Genomic DNA, 18,402 nt, shown 5'->3' on the forward strand with positions numbered 1-18,402 from the left:
AGCAAAAGGCGTTTCGAAATATTAACATGGACGCTTAAAAAGCTGACAGAATATTAAAAAAAAGTCCTTGCATAATATGTGAACGACGCTTAAGTTGAAAAAGGTTGGACATATGACTGTAATGTTTGAGCTGGAAATATATTCAAAACAGAATTAAAGAAAGGACACCAAACCCTTGGACTTAATTAGGTAAAAAAAACCTAAATTCGTACAACTTCCTTAAAATTCGCAAAAAAAATCACAATCCTTAGATAACCCGCTGATATTGACATCCGCTAATTTCTTTCACTAGCAAAAAAAATCACACCAATGTTTTGTCGCTATTGTTTAATCCCAAATCGGTCAGCTTAAAACTTTATTTCAGTAAAATACATATTTCACAACTTCACTTTCCGGCAAATTATTTCATCTGTTTTTCTGCATCTTTCGTCTGCACTGCAATCTTTACCATCTTATAGTACAAACCTACCTGTGCTTTATAATGAACGGTAAACGCGTTAAAATCAATCTGAGAGATGGGAAAACAATCGACTATAAATCATGAAAACCTATAAAATCAAACCTAATCTGGTTTCTATCTTCTCTTGCTTCTTACTTCATTGCTTCATACTTCAATTTGTGAATAGTGTGTTGTTGTAAGATCAATAAATTAAAACTAATTATTTTGTGTACATAAGACCTATCAAATCAGTAACTAATAGAAGAAAAACAAATTCTCTGCTCATTGCTCTACTAGCGATTTTATGTATTATCTGATTAAAACTACCAAAGCGACAATGTGCATAAATAGATTTTTCTTGGAACCAAATGGTACGTTTTTACGGTTAAAACCAACAGAACAGTAAGTAACCTACACACATTTTTGGCCAAACGCCAATCGACTAAATTGCTACACAGTGGCGTGAAGAGAGAAAATACACCACAGTATGTACTGTGTGTGCGGCTTTTTTTACGCTAACTATTTTACACAGTGCTTCGAATAGTTACTCCAAGAAATTAATTGAAACCATGCCTGTGTTCGCGTGCGTGCGTTGGTGTACTGGTCATCGGCGATTCGCTCACTTGCCATTGTTCGGAACCAGGCGTTTTTGTCGTATTACAGTTAAAATATTATGCCAAACAATACAAGAAGTAATTCATGCTTTCATCACCTCTCCCTGCATTCTTCGGGGCGCTTGTTCTGTACCTGATTAAATTGAATTTGTCGTTTAATATTTTTGTTTTTGACCTATTATCATATGTCTCGAATGACCATCCTAGATCGGGAAAATTTTACTCATTGGCTGAAGTGTTTTTTTTTTTAGTTTCTAAGTTTACCTAATGCGCCATGACTGTCGTTTATTCAACTACTGAAACTACGGCGAACTGTGGGTACGACTTGTTGTAATGAGAATCGCATGAATAGAGCTTCACCGGTTGTTGATCATCGCGATTTGATGCTGATTATACTGATTGCATTATTATTACCAAGCCTTGATGATAATGTTTTGAATTCGGTCAGGATACTTGAACCGATGCTCGATTAGCTGATAACCGAGGCACTACTCCTGCCGCGGTTTTTGATCTGATTCGATTATAATAATTACCTTTATTAAATTATTATATTTAATATAGTAGCTTATGCTGCGCGTCTATCCCGCATCTACTTCATTTTGATGTTTTTTTTTTTAATTACAATAATATTATTTGCCTTCATATTAGCGTTGGGTTACTTTACTAAATTTAGTTTTAATATTGTTGAACCGAATATAATGCTTAACACGATCAGTTTAGGGTAAGGGCGGGCTGTAACATCTGGGGAGAGACGAAAGAAGCAAGTGATTAGATTGGTGCTGCGCAGGGTGAGCAACTTGTTTCTAATGACAGCTACTGATAAAGAGATTATAAGTACAATAAAGAGCACAAACTTACTTGGCTGTGTGACTCACCTAATATTATGTGATATTCCAAGATGAGTTGGATATAAGATCATTGTTCGCGCCGGATGAAGATGACGACGAGGAGGATGCCGACGAAGCAGTGGAGCTAGTGGAGGCGATCGATGCACTGTCACCGTTATTGCTGCTGGCAGCCCAAGCTAGCTGCGGTTGTTTCGGTCCCCAGATCCGCACGGTGCCATCATCGGAAGCAGATGCCAGCAGCGATGGGTAGACGGGATTCCAGCTGACGCAGTTAACTGTTCGCGTGTGCCCCACCAGCGTGGCCAGCGGTTCTTCCCGCCGGATGTGCCATATGTAGACCTTGTTGTCCTCGCTTCCACTAGCGACGAAACTCTCGTTAACACCGCCAAAACAGGAATAGATAGTGTAGTTTCCTTGTGTCACGCCCTGGAAACGTCGAACTAGGCATTTATCTTGCAGATCCCACAGATGAAGTCCTTGGGAGGAGATATTCAGCAATGCCAAACGATCTGCCGAATTCACCGAGAATGTCATAATAGGGCACTGCTCTTGAACGATGTTGTAATCGTTGCGTGGATTGTCGAAGCTGTAGCCCCGTATTCGGTAGTGTGTATCGGCAGCGAGAATGGTTTTATTATCGGCTCGGAAGGCAAGACCGTTAACGCGAACGCCTTCCCAATTGTCGTGGACAGTACCGTCCAAGTCAACAAGATAAAACTGACCGCGGGTTCCTCCAGTAACGAAGCGTGTTCCGTCCTTGTTAAATGCGGCACATGTCAGACTGTCATCGGTAGAATGGGACACTTTCGTTACCAACTTTTCATGCTCAACATCCCAAATCCACAAATCTGGACAGTCTTCCGGTCCACAAACGATGAAATGCTTCGAGTCCGGACTCCAAGCAATGAACGATACGCCGTAGGTATGCCCATCGAACGTTCGTTTGTTCTTCAGAACCAGCTTGACCGGATCCACCTCCCAGACAATGACGGTGTTGTCTTTAGAACCAGTGGCTAGTCTTAAGCCATTGGGGGAGAACTTACAGAACCACACCTCATCGGAGTGATCGTTCAGTACGTGCAAGGCTTGCATAGGAAAACCTTCCGATGAGCAATTATGATCGACCAAAAGTGACACATTGTCGATGTTCGTGCTCCAGGCCATATCGTGACATTGGCAGCGCTCGGTTTGCATTTCCACCGATTGTGCAAGCAGCGACCGTAACCGTCTGGGGGGCAACATGACCGTTGCCGGCAGATACGATTGCAAGCGATCCATTAGTCGAGTGCGGGATTTGACGCCCTTACCATCCCAATTTGCTCGCTGGTAAAGTTCTTGATTGTTGGTGCACATCATGTACGATGACAACTGATGCACTCGGGGTGTGTTGTGTTGCAGTGGTGTTAACTCATTACGTAACACGTGCAATGCATCGATAGGACGGCCTTCCTCTAGAAACTCCAGATATTTTTGTTCTAGAAGAAGAAATTTCATTTCGTTCATACTGGTGCGATCGGTTTTGGGGTCAACCATCGACTGTAGCTCAGCGAGATCGTGATCAGCTTTGGTCCAGTCACCGGAGAGTACATGCTGACGGAATTTGCTGGCAGAAGGATGCTCCAGGCAACAACCAGACTCTTGCATCAGCGTCTCCGCACTTCTGTCCAATCCAATATTTTTCAAATGTTGACCAATCAATCGTACGATTTCCTGATTAGTCTTGTCTAATTTTATCATGGTGCGAGGCGTTCCCGAGCTCTCCCCATTTGTGGCCACAGTAACGCCATTGCTGCTAGTCTCACCCTGTTCCTGCGGTTGACCATTATTGCTACTGATGACGGCACTATTGTGACCGTTCATATCGCACGAGGTCGAATCCATCGGGGAGGCTGAGGACAAAGTCCCGTTAACATTATTGCTATCGTTCAACATTCTTCGCCGTTTGCTGTGGGGACTGGTCAAGGAACAACCCTCTTTGTCCTCGAGCCCCTCCCCCTTGTTTTCCTCCGCTGATCTACGCTTATCAGGCTTCTCTAGCGGAGAGTGTCTTTTGCGTCTTTGCGATTTTCTACGCTGCTGCTGCTGCTTGTCCTGATCCTCTTTCTGCTGCTGCTGTCGTTGCCGCCGACTCAGTTTGTCCTCCTTATGCTCCACGGCCGATCCGGCTTTGCTGCCACCAATAGCACGAGGGGATCTGTCTAAAGGTGCAGACGACGATGGCGGAGATGACGATGACGAGGACGACGATGAAGAAGACGTTGAGGGACGGGCACGCTGCTGCTGCTGGTGGTGGTGTGGGTTGTGGTGATGGTGATGGTATAGATGATGGTTCTGGGAGCGGCTAGGTTGATTCGGGTTTTGGTGGTCGCTCGTGCTGCTTGTGCTCGGTAGCGTAGCTCGTCGTTCATTGAGGTCTTCTTCTGAGGACGAGGACGACCTTGCAGAAGAGCCGTGCTTCTCCCGAACGTAAGCAATTTTGAGTTTGTTTTAACATTCAAGCTGTGCGAGAGAACGCAAGGGAATCGAAAAGAGACAATGAGAATAAATATTATAATGTATTTATCTTACGCAAATACAATCTCAAATATCTAGAACAGTAGAATGTAAAAGTTGTTCGATTCTTACTCGCTATGAGTACATAAATTTGTTGAAAATACTATTAAAACAGATAAGCTCTCGGGATTCGCGATTCGGAAACGTGTTTCTTATGGCAAACTTTTTTCATCTCAAATCTTCATAATTGTCAGTGCTGGATTTTATTCGGTTTTCTCGCGCAAAATTTGTTAGTACATGTGACATAGTTTTTGTATTTAAAATAGAGACGCAATGATAATATTTTTGTTTCAATAAATAATTTCAGATACATCCTTAAGGACCTGAATGGCAAGACAAAATAAAACATCAAGCTTTGCATTCGTGAAAAATAATACTGAATTAAAATTGGCCTACTTTGGTTTGATGGGAAATCGCAAAATCAATACATATATCAAAGTTTGAAATTGATTTCATTTCTAATAATTCAAATGCTTAAATCAAAGGAAGCATTTCCGAATGTAAAACCAGTTTTCTTTTAAGATAGTATTTTCCCCGTTAAGTTCGTAAAATTGCACAATGAGAATGTAATGCTAGTCCCAAGCACCATTCATCTGATTCATTTTGCAATTTTGTTGGTTCGACCAATCACGGAGTGCAATTACGAGCAGTCTACCTATGCTATGCTATGTTTCCCCATTAAATTCCACACAAATAAACTTTTTGGCTCTCAAATAAGAGCGCAAAAAATTAAATTAGATCTTAAGACGATTTTTTTTCCTAATAATTAATTCACTGTCTTATTCAGGTTTCTCTAGGTTTCCTGATAATTCCAGTTCGATGAATAATTAATGATTAATGATGTCGAAATGACAAATTTTAATCTCTTGTATTTCTAAAAAATGCTACATAAACGTCTTAACATTTGTAGCGTACTCTTATCAAGAACATTATTGAATTCTATTTGTAAGTTAGCACTTTTATTAGTTCGAAATGATCTCCTGCTTGTTTTTTTTTTTCATTATGATCAGTTTTACTGCCGAAAATAAATCGAAATTCTCCAGCCCCTGAAAGCCATTACCATTACCATGAGACTAAATGAGATTTTTTGTAGATTCTTTCCCAAACGAACTTTTGACTGGACTCTTCCCAGTTCGATTTATATATACACAATGCAATTTTGTCTTTTTTACGTTCTGATAAAAATAAAATCTGGGATATGTGAAACAGTGAAACAGAAATCTTGAAATCCTCAAAAAATTTAGATTAGTTTTTTTTTGTTATAGCCATATCTATACATTTTTTTATTTTAAATTACATAATTTAAAAATTATATCCTATTACTTATTTTCCAAAAATATAAAAGAAAACTTCCAAAAACGAAGAGAACGAAGAGCCAGACAGGTTCTTCGACTGCACAGATGATGATAAGCAGCAGTGTGACCACAAAGGAAAAGGCATACACACAAATGCATGCATCAGCAGTAGCAGTCATAGTACAGCAGCTTGAATGCTTGATCTATCCAAACTCCAACTCACTCCACGAATCACAATTGGAATTGATTTTATGCTCTGTAGAAAATGTTCTTTGTGCGACGTCACACGACTGAGACGAAACCTTCGCAACGAAACAGAGCCAAGGAAAAAAGTGCACCAGCAACTAATTAGAAAATGGCTGGTTAGGGAATTTTCAACTTTGTTGCATTTTTCTAAGAAATATTGCAATGAAAAGTTTACGAGAGTAAATCAAACTTGACTTCCTACAATTTTTTTTGGTTTGGTCGAAAGAAATTACACTTACCGCAGCAGCGAATTAGAATTAATCCCAGTTCGTAGTTCCTTCCGTGGATACAAAATCCGGACAGTGTAGAAAAAAAACCGTACGTGCTAGTCGCAAATCCGTCTCTAGACTTTACGAAAGGCAGCAATCAAAACAACAGAATAATATTCACTGCAGCCATATGCAATATTTTTTTCATGCTACTAATACTATACCTTTGTGGCTGCTGCTCTCACTTGCGTTATTACTCCTCCTACTCCTCTTCGCTAACTGTTCCAACCAATCTGGCAAAAATACTACGCCGATGATGGCAGCACCTCAAGTAACAACGATCGACTGCTAGAAAGATACACTCTACTACTCCACAGCTGATCCGTGTTCTACGAGGAGGTATTCGTGATAGCGTTCCACTACATAAAGTTACGCACGAATACGCACATAACAGTACTATTAGTTTTTTTCTGTTGCTACGGTACGTTGCTGGACCTTTGTTGCTTTAGTCACTAATCCAACACAGAGTGATTTAAATGGTGTTCGTAAGTTGTAACGTCAAAAAACACCTGGCGAGTGTCCCGTGAACTAGCTTGAGAGAAATCTGTCAATTACTTTCTAGTATAATAAACTGCCTACTAGATGGCACCACATCGTCGTTCGTTCGGAAATTGTCACTCATACCACTTTATGTTTTATGCTGCCTATATGTTGTTTTGGCTCATGTTACACCACTGGAGATTTTGTCTTTTCAATATTTTTGTTTACGTTTTACTTTTTCTTTTCCATGTTTGCATATCTCATCTTCGGGTAACCTCTTTCTCTCTCTTTTAATGGCAAAAAAAAAACTTCCAGTCGTAACTCTTTTTGGCACTCTTCTTCTTTGTTATCAGATCCAATTTATAATGTAACCTTTTTAAAACAATGGATCGATAAACCCTAAACCAATTATTATGACGCACTGTCGTTTTTTCATCAGAGTACAAATCACACAAATAAATTACGCACCGTCTACTTTTTTCCGAATTCCTACTTACGCAAAACTATAGATAATCACTTCGCTTGCAGTTTTTTTTCGTCAGAGAAAGTTTCGAATAATTGTTGGTATTTTTATTCACGGATCATTTACCATTCCAAATAAATAAGAAACGCTTCCGTTTCCGTCGAAACTGGTCAATCAGCACTCCGATGGAACACTTCAAGAAGAGCCACGGAAGAAATAATGACGACGAATGGATTTTTGTCGATATCCACGGAAGAGTGCTAATGATATTTCTGCAAGTATCAGTGATGCTACAGAAAAAAAGACGGACAGACAAGAAAGCTCTACCTCTTTAGCAGCCAGCGCTAAACCGTACCGTTCACACAAACACTAGTGGGCCAGTTTTTGCCTCATCCGTTTTGAATGGAGTTCACGGGGTGGGTCAGAGACAGCAGCATAAATGCGTGCAAATAAACACGAACCAAGATCGTTTTCAGTGTAAGAGGCACACACCAAACTAGCTCGAAATGACGTCATCCGCTCTACAGTATCGCTTCAATAAATCGACATTGGGTGACTATTTTTGCTCTTAAAATATTGAAAAATGTGAATGTTTATGAAACATTAACATTTTTCAATTAACAATTTTATCTTACCCCTTGTGGTGTTCGGAATTTGTCTAATTAAGTTTATTTTTTGAGTTTAGAGCTGGGAGTGACACAAAATGCGCTGCTAGTAAATCTATTCCATCCAGCGGAAAACGTACCGTCACCGTCGTTACTCCATGTTTAGCATAATACTCTCAGTTTAGCCACTTTTCTTAAGCTTTTGCATCAATTGCTTGCTCGTGTCGCCCTTTTGAATGTTTTGTTTTCTGTGAATCCGACTATTAGGTGGTGTGGTTAAATTTTTAACTTTCTTAAACTGTAAACAACGTGAATATTTTCTTTCGATTGGGGCTTCAATTTTAATGTCTCATGTCAATGATATTCTTCAATACGATTACACAAAACTACTTAACCGATTCTCTAGATTTTTTTTTGTCAAATGTTCGTTATAGCCATCGCCAGTTCTTGAATCATCATTTTTTTCAACCGCAAGGTTCAAATTTGCCAAAAAAAAAGAGTGTAATTTTCTGATCAAAACGTGATTTTTTTAAATTTTATATCATCGTTCTTCGCTTCTTAAATGAACTTACTCCTAAACAACTCTGAAGTAATACAATTTTATGGCTTCGATGACTTCAATTGACCAACTGAGCCTCTATCAGTAACACCGTAAGAGCTTCTTGAAAATATTAGTTCCGGAGAAACGGCCATAACTCCACTTATAAAGAATACTTTTTATGAACCTAACTATAAAGTTTCAGCTTTTTGCCCGATGAAAAAAAATCAATGTAACGCAAACGAAAAATCGAGCGATAAAACATTTTTTTTCGTCAGTTTTTTTATTGATGAAAACTAGTATCGTTCTTGAAAATATATCCAATTCTTTAACACTTTTTGAAAAATAAGACATAGTTGCTGAAAAATCTGACTTTTACATGTTTTTCTGGTAGAATTTATTTCTTACCTCGCTTATGGTGAAACTGGACAGTGGCTTTTTGCTATACAATTTTGAAGTTGAGTTTTTCACTTGATAATTTTGAGCGTAAAAATCTTAACTTCCACCTAATATATAGCGCTTGAGTTGCTATTCTTTGCATGCTCCAGCTATGCACCGCTATCTATTAAAGTTTCAAACATGTAGTTTAAATGATTTTCGAGAAAATTATCTTACAAAATTCAAGTAAAACTAAAGCACGGAGTTTCACCTTAATTAGATGAAATCATTACACCCACGAAAGTATTACTGAAAGGGTGATCGATACTCAGCCTTACCGGGTTCAATTTATGCTTTTTTGTTAGTTCTCAGGTATGGATACTATCCGGTCGGAGTCCAAAAAACATTTTTTTCGACATGAATTTGATCTGAGTCTAAGACTTCCTGTTCTTGAGGGTCGATACTGGCCTAACTAGTCCGTTGTCATAGGCCCGGAACCCAGCTCGGGAGAGACAGACAGAAAGGTCAATTTTTGAAGCTAAAATGTTAGTACTTTCATATGCTTTGCCTTTTATTTGATCTATGCCATTTTGATTAGATTGTTATACATGTAAAGACGCAGATAAATGAGTTAAAAGGTACTTGTCAAAAAGGCACACTGTCCCATTTGAAAAATCCTCTCAAGAGGGTTGAAAAATCATAAATTTTTGTAGCTTTTGCGGATTATTAGAATTAAGTGAAGTATTTGATTATTTTGGTTACTCATTAACGTATATTTGAAAATTATTTTGTATCTCGTGGATATAAATATACGCTGATGGAAGCTGGGAACGTGGATGCTCTCTTTGAATCAGTACCTAACTGGTGGTGAGTTTTTGTCAACATTTTTGGCTAAAATTTTTTTCAGCATGTCGAAATGGATTATCTATCATGTTTTAAGTAGAAAAATAGTTTTTTTTCATGGAACATCATTTTTTTTTTAAATCTATGTATGTCCACGACCTAATTCTCCAATCCCTATGTGTTATACATTGAAAAATCAGATATCGAAAAATGGCTTTTTAACAAGTTAGATAATCCATTTTTACATGCTAAAAAAATTTTGAGTCCAAGCGGTTCAACAGACGCTGAGGAAAAGTTACCTCCAGCTGAAATATTTGCTTACAAGACATGCAAAATACATATGCCTTAATTAATAGCCAAAATGCCCAAACACTTCACCTTACTCTAAACATTCGAAAAAAAAAACAAATGCGGCAATTCATTATTTTTCGACCTTCCAGAGTATGATCCCCTCCTAATTTTGTTGAAACAGCGGGACATTTCAAGGGCGTGTCACTTAAAAATTACCAGATGTTTAAAGGTTTCGACAACTAGAAGGTTCCTCTCGTCATTTAATTGAGATTCAACAGAAGAAAAAAATCGTTCCTAGTGAGCGTTGTGTCTCGAAATCGAAAAAGCTACTGAGCAATTTTCGAAAATTCTACATTTGACACGCTGCACGCTGGTTGTCGGCAGTTAAGGGGCTCTCTCTCTAGGTCAAAATTAGGTGAGCTGCTGGAATAAAGAAATTCGCTAATAGATTCATGTGCCAACTCTCGAATGTATACTGTACTGGATTAGGCCTCCTATGTAATGATTCTAATTCGAAATGATTATGTATTCTGGTATGCTGTTGGAATTTGCAAAAGATAAAACCAGACAAAATAAACAGCTTGGGCGAGATGGGCCGTGAGCGGCCTCAGCCGACCTGACAGGTCATATCAAAGAAAAAAATAATAAACAGCTTGAAAACAGACATTAGCCACTGTTGCGGTTATTACTTTCTTCACATTTGTGTAAGCAAATGGGAAAGAGAAGGAAACATATTTGCTTTAACATAAACTTGAATTTTGAGTAGGTGTGAGTAAGCGTCGATGTCTCTTTTTAACGCTGGATTTAGCGATATTCGACCTTACAACTACTGTATCACCAACACATAATTACGTACTATCTCCAATTCTCTTGTCATGTCAACTTCTTTCAACGTACCTAAAGAGGTGAAAGGAGCAATAGTTGAACACGGCCAAATACAGTTTAGTCTAGACTCAGGTTTGTCGGGAATTCGGCTGCAGTAATAGTGCTAGTGTAGAGAGACTGCTGCAAAATATGCTTGTTATCAAATCCTTTACGTGGCATTTGGTGGCGAGTTTGATTTTCGGTTTTCTTGGGAGCTATCTAGTGGGCACAGATGAAACCGCACAGGAAACACGGCCATGGTATGAAACACTGCCAGCTGTCGCCATGGATTACAAAGTGCACATCGATGCTGGTAAGGAGGATTGTTACTTTCAATACGTGCAACCGGGCAGCACATTCTACGTCAGCTTTCAGGTAGGTTGAATTGTTTATTCTAGCAATATTAAAAAATATCTGAGAATCTTGTTGTAGGTAATCAGAGGAGGCGATGGAATGGCCGGTTTTGCTGTTCGTAATCCTCGGGGGGAAATAGTTCATCCATACCAGTGGCAAGCGTCCAGTGATTTCACCGACGGTTCCTCAATGGGAGGCTACTATGCCGTGTGTATCGACAATCAATTTGCCAAATTCGCCAGTAAGCTGGTCAATCTTTACCTGACTGTCATTCGGTACGACGAGTGGGAGAAGTACACCAAGGAGATTGAAGATCTGAATGTCAACATGAATAATTTCACGGTATGTATTGTATACCTAATTCTAGATAAACAATTCAAAAGGTTCTATCTGCTGTCATCGTTTTTCCGGAGCGTCTTTTTATTTTGGTAATGGTTCAGCTTTAGTAACTCTCCCAAGTGTGATTTTCGTTCAGAAGGTTAGAGTGATCCCTCCGCTATCAACTTTGGCAAACAACGTGTCATGAAAGGTGTTTGATAAGTTGTGGTGATTGAATGAAAGTGATCGATCAAAAAATCGATCAAAGCAGATAGGACCTTTTGAAATGTTTCTCTAGAATTGCTCTTATCTTCGATGTCATGAGTTCTTTTTTGCTTTTCTGTTTATCACGACAGAACACCATTTCGACGGTGGAACGGAATTTGAACGCCATGTTCCAGTATCAGGCATACTCGAGGAACACGGAGGCACGTGACTATGCATTGATCATTGACAATAACTCATATGTGCTGCACTGGTCCATCCTGCAGATTGTGGTCATCATACTAACCACGTCAATTCAGGTTTATTTCGTGCGAAAATTGTTCGACATTAAAACGGGGACTAACAGCAAAATGCGAATCTAATTGGAGTGGCAGTTGGAGGATCGCAGCGTTCATTGTATCATTCCATCTGTGTGACTGAGGGAATCGCCGACCGTTTTACAACAGCTGTCGTTTGTAGAGACGGCTTAACCGGCCTGCATACCCGCCGCAATTTGTTTGGTTTTCTAGTGGAAAATCAAATTTCCGAAAACTGTTTGCACAATTAGAAGATACTTCTATCCATTTTAGTATTCTTTGCTAAAAGTAATGCATTTCATTCATCGTTTCATCTTTACTCATTGTTTATTTTTAATAAATGAATAGTTTTGTACTCGATATATTTTTCTCTAGTCAAAGAAACTATCCTGTTATGACATTTTCGAAGTATTCTATAGCGAAGAATGACTGTCTTACGCATGGCAACATTATACTTGTATTCAATAAAACCTGTTTCTGAATACTAACTGCTCTGCTGAGGAGCGTCCTAATGCAGTTTATTGTTATATTTCTTTTGAGTCCAATTTTTTGAATCCGGATCTACAGCTTGTATATATAAAATGTAACGCTATGCAGATATAGGCATGCTGTAACAAATGGTGGCTCCCGTTTCAATGTGGTTCCTGGTTGATACTTCTTGATTCTCAATATACAAATTGTTTTCCTTTAGTTTACTCTGTACAAAAACTGTATTACCTGTCCTGGATTTTTCTGAGGTCATTCTTTCCTACTTGATTTCGTACTGATACAAAGTATTATATTACATCACTTTTTACACCAGTTCTGATTAAATTTTGAGTAAATAGCACTTAACTTTTGTTACCACGAGTTACCGTTGTCAGAAGAAGAAATTTAGTGTAATCGGAAAGCACCAACATAGTTTCGATAAACGCGATTTAAATTCTTCGAAGTTTCAGTAAAGGGTAAATGGTTTTGGCATCTATAATTTGGATTTTGGGCCAAGAAACAATCTTGTATACAGATATGATAGTATTTTTTAAACAATTCGTTTGAGGACGGAGCTTGGCCGAAACAATTCTGTTTAATACTTCCAATCATTTAAAAAAAAATCCTTCACCCCTGGCGCAGGCTGTTTACTATTATAAAAGATCTAAAAACCATATTCAGGTTGAGAGAAAAATGTGTTGGCTATTAATTTGTTAAATTCGAAAAAGTCTATCCACTTGTAATATAAGTTAACACTATTTCACTAAAATCATCATGCGCATCATTCGTTTAGGCAGCTGGGGAAATGGGAATCAAATCGACCCATTAGTAAACATAATCCAGTAATGCTCAGAATAAATCTGACTGCGCACTTTTTTAGTTATTCAATAATTAAAACTACTGTTTTCGCTACGCTCTTTTCTCCAGTGGGAGAAAGGGGATGATCGAAAATAAATGCTCTAGCAAAAAAAGAAACGTCACAACGAAGGGGAAAAGTTATTGCCGTTCGCAATTATGTTCAGAGAGTAGAAAACATCAACGAAACGGCATTAAAAGAAAAAATGGTACCATACCTACTATTAGCACTAGATAAGAACTCAAAATTCCTCCAACTTCTGCTGTCGCTTTTGCTGTTTTGCCTCGATGGCATCGATAATGGGCTTCCGCTTGGCGTAGTAGCGTTTGTTCGTTTCCGCCAGTTCCTTTTCCATCTCTTTGTCGATACTTGCCAGCCGCTGCTCGAGCTGTTCATAGTTGAGGAATTTGAGCTGGAAAAAAGAGGATGGTTGTAAGGTATTCTCGATGAGATCCATACGAATATTATTCTACCGAATCGTATTCACTATCAATCAGGTTTATTCTATTGTTGTAAATCCTATTGTGAGCTTCTATTCCTCCGTTACCACCGCCTCCGCCTCCTCCCAAGCCGTCCGGCGTAATCGCTATCGGCGATGGCTGATACTGCTGCATTTGATGCATGTTTGGGCTGACAGCGGAGATTTGATTAAGTTGTAACTGCAGATGCGACTGAAATCGCTGCCGTTCCTCGTTGAGCTGCTGCTCTTCGAGACTTTGCGTTAAAGGTGGAGCGGAGGGATTCGATGTCGGCATTTGTTGTTGCTGCTTTTGTTGTGGTTGTTTGGTCGGGGTTTGGACCTGAGGTTGAGGTCGCTGAGGCGAGGCATCCTGGTGGGCATCTTCCGGGGATGAACTATCCTCCTCGTAGCTTTGCTGGTTGGAGCTGGATTTGGTGACAAAACTTGCTGCCTCCGCCTCTTTTTTGTCGAAGTGATCCAGAAATAGCGGTCGGTATTTGGGCTTGTCTGGGTTGGTGTCGTGTCCTGTAGGGCAATTAAATTGTTATGTTGGAAATTAAATTTGGTATTTTTTTTACTCACTTTTCATTGTTGATTCCTCCGAATCTGAGTTGATAACCATGGTTCCGAGATTCGATTGCAACTCTACCATCGTTGCATTGTCCGGAACAAGCGTTCCGCAGTCTGTATGGGCAATCATAGTTCCATCACCATCATCCCTTCCTGGCACCAGTGTGCCACAGTCTTCCGGAAACTCTTTCATCGTCCGTGAATTCACGTCGTCCTCATCCGAATCAACCTCCTGGCTGATGTTATTGTTGTTACTCTGCAATTGTTTATTCGCTTGACTAATAGCCGCGGCATGCCTACAGCTCTGATTCTCCCGAATTTCTTTTGCTTCCGCAATCATTTGGCTAAGAATACTACAAGGTTTAGCGTTTACTAAAAGACAAAACTAAAATTAAGCTTCCGATCAGCGGTGGGTAAAGCTATCAAATACGTACGAATAAACTCATGTGTCAACAGATCAGTAGCGGTGGCTCGTTCTTCCGGATTCTTCACCAGGCACAAGCTTACAAAATCTATGAACTCCGGGCTCCAAATGTCTGGATCTCGAAACGATGGTGGAGGTTTTGTCGGAATCATGAAGATAGCTCTCATCGGATGTATATCACCGTACGGAGGTTTTCCTTCGGCCATCTCTAGGGCGGTGATACCTAGCGACCAAATGTCCGCCACACAGTCGTATCCGATTTCCTCGATAACCTCAGGAGCCATCCAGAACGGCGTTCCGATCACAGTATTCCGCTTGGCCATCGTATCAGTTAGTTGACCGGCCACACCGAAATCGGCCAATTTGGCGTGACCCTCCGAGTTCAACAGGATGTTTCCAGCCTTGATGTCTCGGTGAATTTTTCTCCGCAAATGCAAATACTCCAGCCCTTTCAGCGTATCGCTCAGGATTGTTGCAATTTCATCCTCCGAAAGGGTTTTCTTGCGCAATCGCATAATATCTGAAACACTGCCAGCTCCGCAGTACTCCATCACAATCCAGAGATCGGTATTCTTGAAATAACTTCCGTAATACTTGACAACGTAAGGCGAGTCGCACTGCTGCATGATGGATATCTCCTTGATAATTTCCTGCAGATCGGTATCCACGGGCACTTGCTTGATCGCGAGAACCTGCTCGCTTTCTTTGTGTAGTGCTTTGTACACCGAGCCATAGCTTCCCTCGCCTAGCTTGCATATGATGTCGAACACCTCCTCCGGCTGCCGGGTCAGGCTCTCCTCCGAGAGTTTTTTCAGTTCACTGAAAAGATGGAAAATTATTTTCAACTTCAACTCAATAAAATTCACCAGTAGCTATGCAAGATATAACAAAGGATATTAGCATACACATGTTTCACATCCAGAAAATACCGAGCGAGCGACGCCAGAAAGAGTAAGAATGTTAGAATGCTTACGTATTTACAGAACTTTCGTTTATTGGCGTCGGGTGGTACTGACTTACGGTGTATTTTTGTGATTTTCCCATAACATCAAAGCACTTGAACCAATAACGAAATGTTGATCGAGACCACATTAGATTTCGACCTTAGGTGGTACCATTTTTTTAAGATAGTGCAAAGTGTTAAGAACTTTTCCGTCTAACACTTTCATCACATGCTGGGAAAAACATAACTAGCAACTTTTCACAAGAATACACCCGGAGACTAGGAGCTATCTTTGTTGTTCGCTTTCTGTATACTGTCGTGATATTGAAGCAGGATTAAACGCATCGTTATACGGTTTCAAATTCTGCCGCAAAATTCCATATCGACCAATAGATCAATTCTCTAATTGGCTTAAAAGCTAGCTTCCGTGCCCTGTACGTTCTTTAATTGTGAGAGTATTACTGCTTGAAATATTGCACACAGTCTGGACCCTGGAAATTCTTGTGACACTTTGGTAAAAGTTTCATTATGGACATCGCCGTGCGTAATGGAGGAGTGGGGTTTAGGCCCTCGAAAATTCGAAATGATTAAACAGAAACTAAGGTAGTAGTAACGGTTAGAATTTAATAAAATTCTTTAGCAAAATACACAGTCGGTCGGTAGAAAACCTAAAAATTATTTACGGTACAACCACAACTCCCCCTTTTCAAAGAAAACTGAGGCATATGGCTACGATTATAGAGAAAAGTGTTGCTCGATTAAGAGTTATGGTTACTAAAAAAATATACTTCATGCTATGCATGTGTAACAAGTGTCCGATGACCATCCTGTGTCGGGGTGAGTTCCGGTATTCTAATACGTCACGAAACTGGCCCAACCACCCGCGGATCATTCTCTGGCATATAATCCCGGTTTAAACCCTTCGATAGAAGCGAGCAGACTTTGTTGGCACTGTATACCTTCCGCTGTGTTTATTACAGTCCGCGCGCCTTGCCGGCATATGTATGTATGTAACGTGTTTTATTGATTATTCTGGTGTCTATTTATAATCTCTCACCCATGGCACGTTCGAAACTTTCTGTGCTATTTTTTACTCGCATTCCGTTTTCGGAAACATGCGAGATATGCAAAATACGTACATACCGCGACACAGTCTACGCTAATCCTTCGTTTTTCGTTACAGCTCTTGGCAAACAATGTATTCTAGAATTTACTCTTAATGAATAAATCAATGGTAACTCACTTTTTGGAAGACATTTCTCGTCGGTCGTTTCCGGTCTGAGGAAGAATGCTGCACTGATAAACTTCTCGTTCGTCTGGCCGTCTATCGCCAACACAAGCACTACTGTTATTATGCTTATTCTACTTTTTGCTTATGTTTACACAATATTCCACCACACTCACAGTCACACATCAAACTTCTACTGTCGAATCAACATAATACTTGCTCACATAGAATACATCTGCAACGTAAAAAAAATCAGAGGATCAGCTGAAGAATGACAAATAGGCTCCGGACTGTTCGTAGGCCAAAAAAGTGCTGTCCCACAAAGTCCACTCCGAGCACGGTTACTCCTTCTTCTAATTGCTGCTATTCACTTTGATGCGTTCGTTTGGTATCTGACGTTTCGGCGTCAAGGCCAAATTGAATAAATTATGGAAAACAAACACTACTTAAGCGGATAGCTGAGCCGTACATTGCTGTGTATGTAAATATATCTGCGGCTAAGAAGAGCACTGACAGCCGCTTGCGAAGGATGAAAAGTAGAATGCACTAAACGGGCTCGACATTCTCACAATAATTTGTTTTCTCGTGAGTTTGTGTCTGTCTAATCAGCGCTAATAATCCCGCTATCTAGGATGCATTACCTTGGATTGCAGTGGCAACCATACGAATAAAAAACTACAATAAAATATTTCTACAGGTACAGAAATAAGTACAAAAGATAGAAAAAAATGCATGGGTCGCATGAATGGTGGTTAGGAATATAAGAGACACTGGCTGAATGGTTGATTAATCTCAATTATTTTTTGGTAATTCATCTTCTTAACAAACGATCATGTTTGGATTTTACCATTATGGTAGCTAAAAAAAATGTTTTTTTGTTAAGTATAGACCACAACATACATTTGACCTATCGTGCAGGGGGGAGAGCGAAAAAAACCAAATAAGGGTGTATGTGCACTGTACTTCGCGGTAGTAAAAAAATGGAAGTGTCTCGACTGTCCCCACTACGGTTTGCTTGAAGAATTTCAACCGAGATCCTTGAACATTTTCACCAACAGCATCAAAAATATTTGAGATTAGAACTACCGCACCCTCCTTACAGCTCTTTCACTACACACGAGCATTTGAATAAATAGCAAAAAAGTTTCGCCGGCATTTTTCGCTAACAAATGCGTCCATGCGTATTGTTTTTATTTTTTTGTCCAACCTTTGTGGAACCGCAAATTTCACTACACCAACACGATGCCGACCGCACAAACGAATCAATGAAACTGAACTGACGTGACGAACGAACGGCGAATGACGGCCAGGGTTGCCACATTTATATCTGTATTTTTCTTTGAAAATATCTGTATATCTGTATCTCGGGCCAAAAAATCTGTATTAAAAATCTGTATTGAGCAAACTCTGAATCTTGGATGGAAAAAATTTACTTGCAGAACATGTTTAAACAAATTCATTCTTCTCTACATGATGTTCATACAGGTTTTTGTAAAATTTATTTTTTAAACCTATTATTGCTATTGACCTATTA

The 18,402-nt window shown here is 39.7% G+C and overlaps 3 protein-coding genes across 12 annotated transcripts; 1 reads left to right on the forward strand and 2 right to left on the reverse strand.

Annotated features, from left to right (window-relative positions):
• Window positions 1–312: 312 nt before the first annotated feature.
• Window positions 313–7,568, reverse strand: LOC129723327 (WD repeat-containing protein 26 homolog). 2 transcript variants are annotated; one of them, XM_055677501.1, is made up of 4 exons: window positions 6,429–7,568; window positions 6,235–6,338; window positions 1,929–4,400; window positions 313–1,794 (listed from the first exon to the last, which is right to left on the reverse strand). In XM_055677501.1, the coding sequence occupies exon 3, from the start codon at window positions 3,831–3,833 to the stop codon at window positions 1,935–1,937; it is 1,899 nt and encodes a 632-aa protein (XP_055533476.1). In that variant the 5' UTR covers window positions 3,834–4,400; window positions 6,235–6,338; window positions 6,429–7,568; the 3' UTR covers window positions 313–1,794; window positions 1,929–1,934. The 2 variants fall into 2 exon arrangements, with proteins under 2 accessions (XP_055533476.1, XP_055533475.1); XM_055677500.1 differs by having other exon boundaries at window positions 6,235–6,343.
• A 3,162-nt stretch (window positions 7,569–10,730) lies between these two features.
• On the forward strand, window positions 10,731–12,274 carry LOC129723701 (transmembrane emp24 domain-containing protein 5). Its single transcript, XM_055678072.1, has 3 exons — window positions 10,731–11,101; window positions 11,159–11,422; window positions 11,755–12,274. The coding sequence occupies exons 1-3, from the start codon at window positions 10,877–10,879 to the stop codon at window positions 11,983–11,985; spliced, it is 720 nt and encodes a 239-aa protein (XP_055534047.1). The 5' UTR covers window positions 10,731–10,876; the 3' UTR covers window positions 11,986–12,274.
• Window positions 12,275–12,353: 79 nt separating this feature from the next.
• On the reverse strand, window positions 12,354–18,155 carry LOC129723700 (serine/threonine-protein kinase 3). 9 transcript variants are annotated; one of them, XM_055678068.1, is made up of 6 exons: window positions 18,076–18,155; window positions 16,884–17,103; window positions 14,708–15,516; window positions 14,286–14,645; window positions 13,717–14,228; window positions 12,354–13,655 (listed from the first exon to the last, which is right to left on the reverse strand). In XM_055678068.1, exons 2-6 carry the CDS (start codon window positions 16,895–16,897, stop codon window positions 13,485–13,487), a joined length of 1,866 nt encoding a protein of 621 aa, XP_055534043.1. In that variant the 5' UTR covers window positions 16,898–17,103; window positions 18,076–18,155; the 3' UTR covers window positions 12,354–13,484. The 9 variants fall into 9 exon arrangements, with proteins under 9 accessions (XP_055534043.1, XP_055534042.1, XP_055534044.1 ...); XM_055678067.1 differs by having other exon boundaries at window positions 17,969–18,130; XM_055678069.1 differs by having other exon boundaries at window positions 17,960–18,130.
• Window positions 18,156–18,402: the final 247 nt, after the last annotated feature.

The sequence above is a fragment of the Wyeomyia smithii genome, chromosome 2 (genome assembly GCF_029784165.1).
Source record: "Wyeomyia smithii strain HCP4-BCI-WySm-NY-G18 chromosome 2, ASM2978416v1, whole genome shotgun sequence".
Classification (NCBI taxonomy): domain Eukaryota; kingdom Metazoa; phylum Arthropoda; class Insecta; order Diptera; family Culicidae; genus Wyeomyia; species Wyeomyia smithii.

What these genes read in the sequence shown, in the direction of transcription:
- LOC129723700 (XM_055678065.1), bottom strand. Translation starts at nt 15,789, where the DNA reads ATGTGGTCTCGATCAACATTTCGTTATTGGTTCAAGTGCTTTGATGTT. An exon ending in GTTGACACATGAGTTTATTC is followed by an intron (nt 14,646 to 14,707) that starts GTACGTATTTGA and finishes TTTGTCTTTTAG; the next exon opens with TAAACGCTAAACCTTGTAGT. An exon ending in GGAGGAATCAACAATGAAAA is followed by an intron (nt 14,229 to 14,285) that starts GTGAGTAAAAAA and finishes ATTGCCCTACAG; the next exon opens with GACACGACACCAACCCAGAC.
- LOC129723701 (XM_055678072.1), top strand. Translation starts at nt 10,877, where the DNA reads ATGCTTGTTATCAAATCCTTTACGTGGCATTTGGTGGCGAGTTTGATT. An exon ending in CATTCTACGTCAGCTTTCAG is followed by an intron (nt 11,102 to 11,158) that starts GTAGGTTGAATT and finishes ATCTTGTTGTAG; the next exon opens with GTAATCAGAGGAGGCGATGG. An exon ending in TCAACATGAATAATTTCACG is followed by an intron (nt 11,423 to 11,754) that starts GTATGTATTGTA and finishes TTATCACGACAG; the next exon opens with AACACCATTTCGACGGTGGA.
- LOC129723327 (XM_055677501.1), bottom strand. Translation starts at nt 3,833, where the DNA reads ATGTTGAACGATAGCAATAATGTTAACGGGACTTTGTCCTCAGCCTCC.